Consider the following 8,171-nt stretch of genomic DNA (forward strand, 5'->3'; position numbering starts at 1 on the left):
TACCTGAGAAAACCCAGATGCCTGAACAGGTGTTCTGTCAAAACCTCACTTTAACCTAGTAACATTCCCAGTAAATACAGTCTATTAGTTTGGCAGCTGTCACTTAAAAGCCACACTGAAGTTAGGTGTGGTGGCTATGGTCTATAACCCCAGCACTCGGGAGGTAGAGGCAGCAGGATGCATGTTTGAGGCCAGTTTGGTCTACACAGAGGTCAGGTCACTCAGGAATACAGCAAGAAGCTGTCTCAAAAAACCCAAACAGCCCTAGGGAAATTCAAATCAGGGCTGGGTGTGGTAGTACATGCCTTTTACAGGATGGAGGCTGACCAGCCTGGTCAATGTTGCAAGTTTCAGGACAGCTGAGGCTCCAGGGAGACCCTATCTCAAAAAAGTCCAACAAAATTAAAAATAAAGGGGCTAGAGAGAGATAGCTCAGCAGTTAAGGGCACTGGCGGCTCTTCTAGAGGACCAGGGTTCTGTTCCTAGCACCTGCATGGCAGCTAACAACTGTCCACAACTCCAGTTCCAGGGGATCCAAAGCCATCTTTTGGCCTCTGCTAGTCTTGTATGCAAATGGTGCACTTCCATACATGCAGGAAAAATACTCATACACATAAAATATTTAAAAAATTAAAATTAAAAAGAAATTCAAATCATTTTCTAGAATTAGGTCTCTAGGGTTTGGCTGTCATCCTTAGCTGCACTGTAACTTTTTTTTCCACTTCAAAGATTAACCTGGATATTGAACATTCAATAAACATGAAAGGTTGGACTTTTATGACATTGAGAAAAGTCCTTAAGACAAGATGATTTATTTTTTGCCCGGCACTGCCGGGCATGGTTCTGCATGCCTTTAATCCCAGAACTCCAGAGGCAGGTGAATCTATCGTTCAAGAAGAGCCTGTCTCAAAAAGAGGGGCTGGAGAGATGGCTCAGTGGTTAAGAACACTGACTGTTCTTGCAGAAGACCCGGGGAAAGCCAGTTACATAGTGAAATGAAACAAAACAAAAAGAACCCCCCCAAAACAAAAAAGGAAAGCGATAGAGTCCTTGGATGGAGCAGAAGTTAAAAGGTAGGCAACACTGAGCTACTTTTGAGAATATACTGGAAACTTTCAAATATAAGCTACAGTTCAGCAGCTTTTAAAATTTCATGTTTATTCATATTTTTCAAAATATATGTACATTAAAAAAGGAAGATTTACAACAGGAAAGATTGCCGTACATGCAACACAAATCCCAGTGACTCATGATGGGATCACACAGGATTATGATCTAGTTCCAGCCAGTTTTCTCAAGTCCATTTCCCAGCCAGATGTGAGCTGCGGGGATCCCAGGAGACGAGTGGGTGGAATGAGTATGAACAACACCGCCTGGGCGGCAAGATGAACACCAAGAGTCTAAGACAATTAAAATGTCAGGTGCCACAGGGAGGGAGGGACAGAGGATAACCAAAGACTGGCCTTGCTCAAGTGGAAAGCTAGTGCTATTTTACACAACTTCACAATATACTAAAACAAATACAAATGAAAAGGTTAGGTAGTAGGGCTTCATTTGCTTTTTTTCTTCCTCCTTGCTTTTTTTTGACTATCTGAAAAAGGAAACTGCTTAATATCAAAAGTGTTTATGCAAAGAAGGGGGGATAAAACCCACAGGTGAATCTGAAATCCGGTTTATTTTAGCAAATTTATGTTTTACCACTTAACATTTCTACATTAGCATGGTAACACTCCAAGATTTCCTTGTTAAAAAAGGTAAACAGGAATTGACAACTCATGCTCCAAATATTAAAAAATATATTTAAAAATTTGAACAAGAATAACGTTTTGGTTTTTGGTAACATTAGCAACATCAGAAATCAGATTCTATGTATTCCTACACTTCCCCTTCAGTCAAAAACCAAGTGGTGTAGACAGACAACTTGTGCTTGCTGTTGAGGGAACGCAGTGCTCAGGGACAGCAAAAAGTGCTTGAAAATAGTCACAGTGACCCAGGAGCCGAACAACCTCACAATCTAATACAATCATACAGTTTAGGGCTTCTTTTCCAAAGCTAAAATGCATCTAGACTTTAGAAGAGGATGGTGAGCAGAGTGACGGTAGTAACTGAAGTCTCCAGGTAGGAGGCGTCACACAGTCAGTGCTACACTGCCTGCTCCTGACTTCCAGCACTTGACCTGTTGGTGCTTAGTACAAATATAAAAGTCTTTGCAACTGTATAGATAAAGCTGAAGGGGGAAAAAAGTCAGAATTAAACCATTAAAAAAAAGAATAAGGGTTGGGGTACGAGGAGCCAAAGGGACAAGTACAGATTACAGTTAGGAGAGTCCAGGATTACTGTGGAAATTAAAATGAACAGGCAGGCACCCAGAACAGTACCTAAAGCTAACAAATGTCTACACTGGTTTATTTATATTCCCTCCCACAATGTTCATACAAGAGGGGAAAAAAATGTAATTTTAAAAGCATCATAACTAAAACAAATACACACTGACCTTATAAAATAAGATTTTGAATTGCATCATGATACCCTTTTTTCCCCTATAAAATTTACTTTTTTGCCTTGAAAGATTTCTTCATGGTGGATCTGCCCTTGCTGGGCAGTTTCACATCCTTTCTTGCACTGGCTGTGGGCTTCTTTAAGGTGCTCCCACTAGGCTTCTTGATTACAGAGGGTGAGGGTCTGGCTTTCTTGGCAGGAGTTTTGGCTTTAGGAGGGGCTTTCTTGGGTAGGGGCCTAGCTTTCCCCCTCTGGGTGGCAGAGACTTTAGGTGCAGGCTTGGACCCTCTCTGCTTCATGGATGCAGGCTTCCCTTGGGTCTTAGTTGGGGTTTTCTTCTGCAAGCTGTGAGGACAAGAGCATAAAGATGTCACTTCAGGGGTTGGAGAGATGGCTCAGCAGTTAAAAACACTGGCTGTTCTTGCAGAAGACCTGGGTTCGAATCCCAGCACCCACATGGCAGCTAACAACTGTCCGTAACTCCAGTCCCAGGGGATCCAACAGCCTCTTCTGACCTTCACAGGCACTGCATGATACAGTGTTCACTTACCTACATGCAGGCAATACACGCATACACATAAAATAAAAAGTAAAAATAAAATACATATATATGAAAGAAGATGTCACTTAGGAGTTGCTTTCTAGGATAGGTTCTTTTTTTTTTTTTGTCTTTTTGAGACAGGGTTTCCCTGTAGCGCCCCAGCTGTCCTGGAACTCACTATATAGACCAGGCTGGCCTCGAACTCACAGAGATACACCTGCCTCTGCCTCCCAAGTGCTGGAATGCTAGGACAAGTTCTAAAGAGAAGTATCTTATGTAGAAATCACTGTTAAACAGAAATTTGACTTGATTTTTCAATAGACTATAAAAACTGTATAAAAATTCAATCAACTGGGACTGGAGAGATGGTGAAGTGGTTAAGAGCACTGGCTTCTCTTGGCAGAGGATCTGGGTTTAGTTCCCACTACCCATATGGTAGCTCACAACTGTGCAACTGTCTTCTTCTGGACTCCATGAGTACCAGACACGCACGTGGTGCTTGTACATACATGCAGGCAAAACACTCAAACACATAAATAAATAATAAAATTCAACTGATTCATGGAAGTTTAGGGTAATATGGAATTATTTTTCTTTGACTAAAAAATAGAGCTATGCTGAGCATGGTGGTGCATGCTTTTAATCCCAACACTCAGGAGGCAGAGGCAGGCGGATCTCTGTGAGTACCAGCACTTTAGTTTTACGAGCAGTACTGGGTATTGAGCCTAGGGCCTCATATAGTCTAGGGAGGCACTCCATTACTGAGCTCCATTTCCAGACCATTTTTTAACTTTCTGAGGCAGGATTTCCATAAATTGCCCAGGTTGGCCTTGAATTGGAAGTAATCCTGCCTCAGCCTCTGAGTAGCTGGGATTATAGGCCTGCATTCCCAGGCCCTAGTCCACTTTTTCTAAGATATTTATTATTCTGTCACAGCAGGATTCTTCACATATCCACACCTTCTCTTAGGTGGTGGCTCTTCATCTTCAGAGTCGTCTTCTGATGACTCATCTTCATCATCATCTTCATCCTCATCCTCATCCTCATCTTTAGAATCATCTGGCTCTTTCTTTGGAAATAGAACTCCCGGGCTAAGATTTTAAAAAAGTAAATCTTAAGTTTCATGTAGAAGAAGGAAAATAATATGAACCTAGAGCCCATCACTGATGGGCCTTCTCACACTCCCTCAAGAGCTCAAGTTAGGTTACAAACATCTGGGTACAATTTAACTACTTCCCATACACACAAAATCAAAGCCATAAAGTCCCAGATCACATATCCTCTTCCCTTTCTCTCACCATGTAATAAAACTGATTCTTCTTCATTTACAAGTGATTATTAACCCTCTGAGTATGTGGAGCAGTGGGTAGAGCCATGGACAGTCTACTAAGCACGTGTGATGGCATAGTCTGCCCCCACAACACTGGCAGAATACCTCAAAGTTTTAGAGAAAGTGGGCAAGAATCCCTTTAACGCTTCAATTTTTTTAATTAGTATGTCTTTACAAGTGTAAAATACGTATGACCTTAAGTATAACATGTACTACTGAATGTGTGAAAATTTCATATAATATACATTAACCAGGTATTATTTATGTTTATAGAAAGAGTAACGTGGGAAAGTTACAAAACAAAGGCCGTCTACTTTCAGATAGCTCCAGTTCAGGGTAACAGTAATGAGGTTAAGACACAGCACATCAAGGCTGTAACCCAGAAGCTGACTTTGAGTTAATAATGGCCAGTGCTTCTTATTAAGTGCTCACCTGGGGTAATAGGGAAAACAAAGCTGGAAGGTGCCACTGAACCCTTTACCAGAGATCTGTTCCATCCACCCATTTTTCTCACATTTCTGCAGAGTTTTTTTCAGCAAATGCACTAAACAAAAATTCAAGAATGAAGAAAGTTACATAGTTATTCAGATTTGGTAATTTTCTCAATCATAATTAAGTGCCAATCAACTCAATGTTGATAAAATACACTAATGTGTGCTATATAATTTGTGTTCAAATATATTAGTACTAAACATTTATTTAGTGCCCATAAATTTGGCAAGTTTAATTATAGTGAAAAGAGACATTTGAGTTCATTGAGTCAATTCCTTATTTCACAGAAAAGGAAACAGGAGCTTAGAGTGATTGTCTTGAGCTCAGTGATTATGTGAGTTGTCCTAAGGCAGCACATAAACGGTTTAATAGCAGACCTGAAACTAAATATTTTATTATTCCTATTCATTCAAGCATCAACTGTGTAACTACAGGTATTTATCTCAGGTAATTATCTATGAAGATCAGCAGGGGCTGGGGAGATGGCCCAGCTAGTAAAGTGCTTACTGTATAAGCAGGATGACCTGAGTTCAGATTCCCAGCACCCATGTAAAAGTCAGGCTTAATTAGTAATGTGTGTCTGAAACCCCAGAGCTGAGGATGGAAACAGGCAGATCGCCAGAGCTCAATGGTCAGCCAGTCCAGGTTCAGCTCCAGGTTCATTGAAAGGCTCTGTCTCAAAACAATAAGCTGGAAAAGGACTAAGTAAGATAACCAACATTGACCTCTGGCCTCTACATGTATGCGTACACATACAAACATGTATACACACAAACACACACCCCCTCCCACACAAAGATGACCAGAATAAATTCCTCACAAATAAGCAGAGTGACAAAATAATGTAATAGCTTCTCAGACTTCATAATTCTCATTTTCATGTAAAATCATATAAACATATTAAGATAATTCAATAATTCAATGTATAAAACACATCCTCAAAGTAAGTGAAAACGAAAAGGTCAATAAATAATCCTCTTAGCTGGTTGTGGGGGTATCTGCAAACCCGGCTACTTGGAAGGCTAGGGCAGGAGGATTATGAGTTTTTTAAAAGCCAGTCTGGTTTATGTATGGAGATGCCATTAAAAAAAAAAAAAACACACAGCTGGGCATGGTGGCTCATGCTTTTAGTCCCAACACTTTAGTCCCAGCAGAGGCAGGTGGATCTCTGTGAGTTCAAAGCCAGCCTGGTCTACATAGTGAGTTCAGGTCAGCTGGGGCTACAGGGAGACCCTGTCTCAAAAAGACCCAAGAAAAACAACAACAAACAAACAAACATACACACATTACTTATTGTGTGTTTATGTCTGTGTGTATGGGCACACAGGGAATGCCACGGTCCACATGCGGAGGTCAAAGGACAACTTGAGAGACTCGCTTCTTGCCTTTTACTATGACTCCATACTCTGTATTCTAAAATAAATTTTATGGGGCTGGAGAGATGGCTCAGCGGTTAAGAACATTGGCTGTTCTGCAGAAGACCCAGGTTCAAATCCCAGCACCCACATGGCAGCTAACAACTGTCTGTAACTCCAGTCCCAGGGGATCCAACAGACTCTTCTGATCTCCGAGGGCACTGCACGACATGGGTGCACTTACCTACATGCAGGCAATACACGCACACACATAAAATAAAAATAATAAAAGCCAGCTGTGGTGGCACACGCCTTTAATCCCAGCACTCGGGAAGCAGAAGCAGGTGGATCTCTGTGAGTTTGAGGCCAGCCTGGTCTCCATAGCGAATCCAGGCCAGCTGGGGCTACAGGGAGACCCTGTCTCAAAAAGAGCAAAAAAAAAAAAAAAAAAATGGAAAATAAAAATTTTAAAAAATAATTTTATTATTTTTATTTTGTGTATGCATGCATTGCTTGCATGTAGGTTGGTGCTCCTGTGCTGTGCAATGCCCGTGGAGGTCAAAAAGACGGCATCAGATTCCCTGAAACTGGAGTTATGGATAGTTGTTAGCTGCCACGTGAGTGCTGGGAATTGAACCTGAACCCTCTGCAAAAGCAGTCAGTGCTCCTAACCACTGACCCATCTCTCCAGCTCCTATAATTTTATATTTTTCAGTTTTTCTGAGACATGGTCTCCCTTGTAGCCACAGCTGGCCTGGAACTCACTATGTAGACCAGGCTGGTCGCCACTCACAAAGATGCAACTGCCTCTGTCTTCCAAGTGCTGGGACTACAGGTGTGTACCACCAAGCCCAATGTATTTTTTTTTTTTTTTTAAATCCTTTCGTTTCCTTTCTTGAGACAGAGTCTCTAGTCCAGGTTGGTCTAGAACTTTATATAGCTGAGGATGACCTTGAACTTCTGATCTTTCCTCCCTCTTCCATGTGCTTGGTTTACTGGGAATCAAATCCAGGGCCTTGTGCATGCTAAGCAAGCACTCTACCAGCTAAGGTACATCCCCAACCCCTTTTCTTCTGATTTTCAAGTTTTACTAAGTAACCAAGGCTGGCCTTGAATACATAATCCTTTTGCCAAAGGCTCATATGTTCATCCTATAAAATTCATCTTTTTGTTTGTTCATTTACTTCTTTTTTGAAACAGGGTCTCACTATGGAGCCCTGGCTGGCCTTGAACTCAGAGATCCACTTGCCTCTGCCACCCAACTACTAGGATTAAAGGTGCGCTTTTTGTTTTGGGTGTCTCCCTGTAGTCACAGCTAGCCTGGAACTTATTATGTACACTGCCTGCCTCTGCCTCCCTCCTGAGCACTGGGAGTAAAGGTGTGTGCCATCATGCCTGGCCAGTTTTTTTTTTTTTTAAATAAAAAAGAATGGGGGCTGGAGAGATGGCTCAGTGGTTAAGAACACTGGCTGTTCTTGCAAAAGACGTGGGCTCAAATCCCAGAACCCAAATGGCAGCTAACAGCTGTCCTTAACTCCAGTTCCAGGGGATCCGACAGCCTCTTCTGTCCTCCGTGGGCACTGCACAACACGGGTGCACTTACGTGCAGGCAATACACACATACACAGAAAATAAAAGTATGAAAAAAAAAAAAACAAAAAAAAAAAACTTTATAGTTCAAGAACTTGAACTCCTGAGATTACTTCCACCTTTCAAGCATTAGGATTACAGATGTGCACTCATGCCCTGTTAAAATACTGCATTTTATTATTTTTTATTTTATGTGTATTGCCTACATGTAGGTAAGAGCATCGTGTTGTGCACTGCCCAAGGAGGACAGAAGAGGCTGTTGGAACCCCTGGAACTGTAGTTACGGACAGCTGTTAGCTGCCATGTGGGTGCTGGGATTCGAACCCGGGTGTTCTGCAAGAACAGCCAGTGCTCTTAACCACTG

General features: G+C 41.8%; 1 protein-coding gene across 8 annotated transcripts in view; it reads right to left on the minus strand.

Moving 5' to 3' along the window:
• Positions 1 to 1,132: 1,132 nt before the first annotated feature.
• The window catches only part of Hp1bp3 (heterochromatin protein 1 binding protein 3), a 54,676-nt gene continuing 47,637 nt past the window's right edge, over positions 1,133 to 8,171 (minus strand). For 5 of the 8 annotated variants that reach the window (XM_008838608.3, XM_029566185.1, XM_008838604.3 and 2 more), the window contains 3 exons: positions 4,803 to 4,914; positions 4,000 to 4,131; positions 1,133 to 2,844 (listed from right to left, as the gene is read on the minus strand). In XM_008838608.3, the coding sequence (XP_008836830.1) occupies positions 2,550 to 2,844; positions 4,000 to 4,131; positions 4,803 to 4,914 (539 nt within the window). In that variant the 3' untranslated portion in view covers positions 1,133 to 2,549. The remainder of the gene's footprint in view (positions 2,845 to 3,999; positions 4,132 to 4,802; positions 4,915 to 8,171) is intronic. The other 3 variants (XM_008838606.3, XM_008838609.3, XM_017799513.2) reach the window with 1 other exon arrangement.

This window comes from Nannospalax galili, unplaced genomic scaffold (assembly GCF_000622305.1).
Source record: "Nannospalax galili isolate Female #2095 unplaced genomic scaffold, S.galili_v1.0 scaffold2019, whole genome shotgun sequence".
In the NCBI taxonomy this organism is placed as follows: Eukaryota; Metazoa; Chordata; class Mammalia; order Rodentia; family Spalacidae; genus Nannospalax; species Nannospalax galili.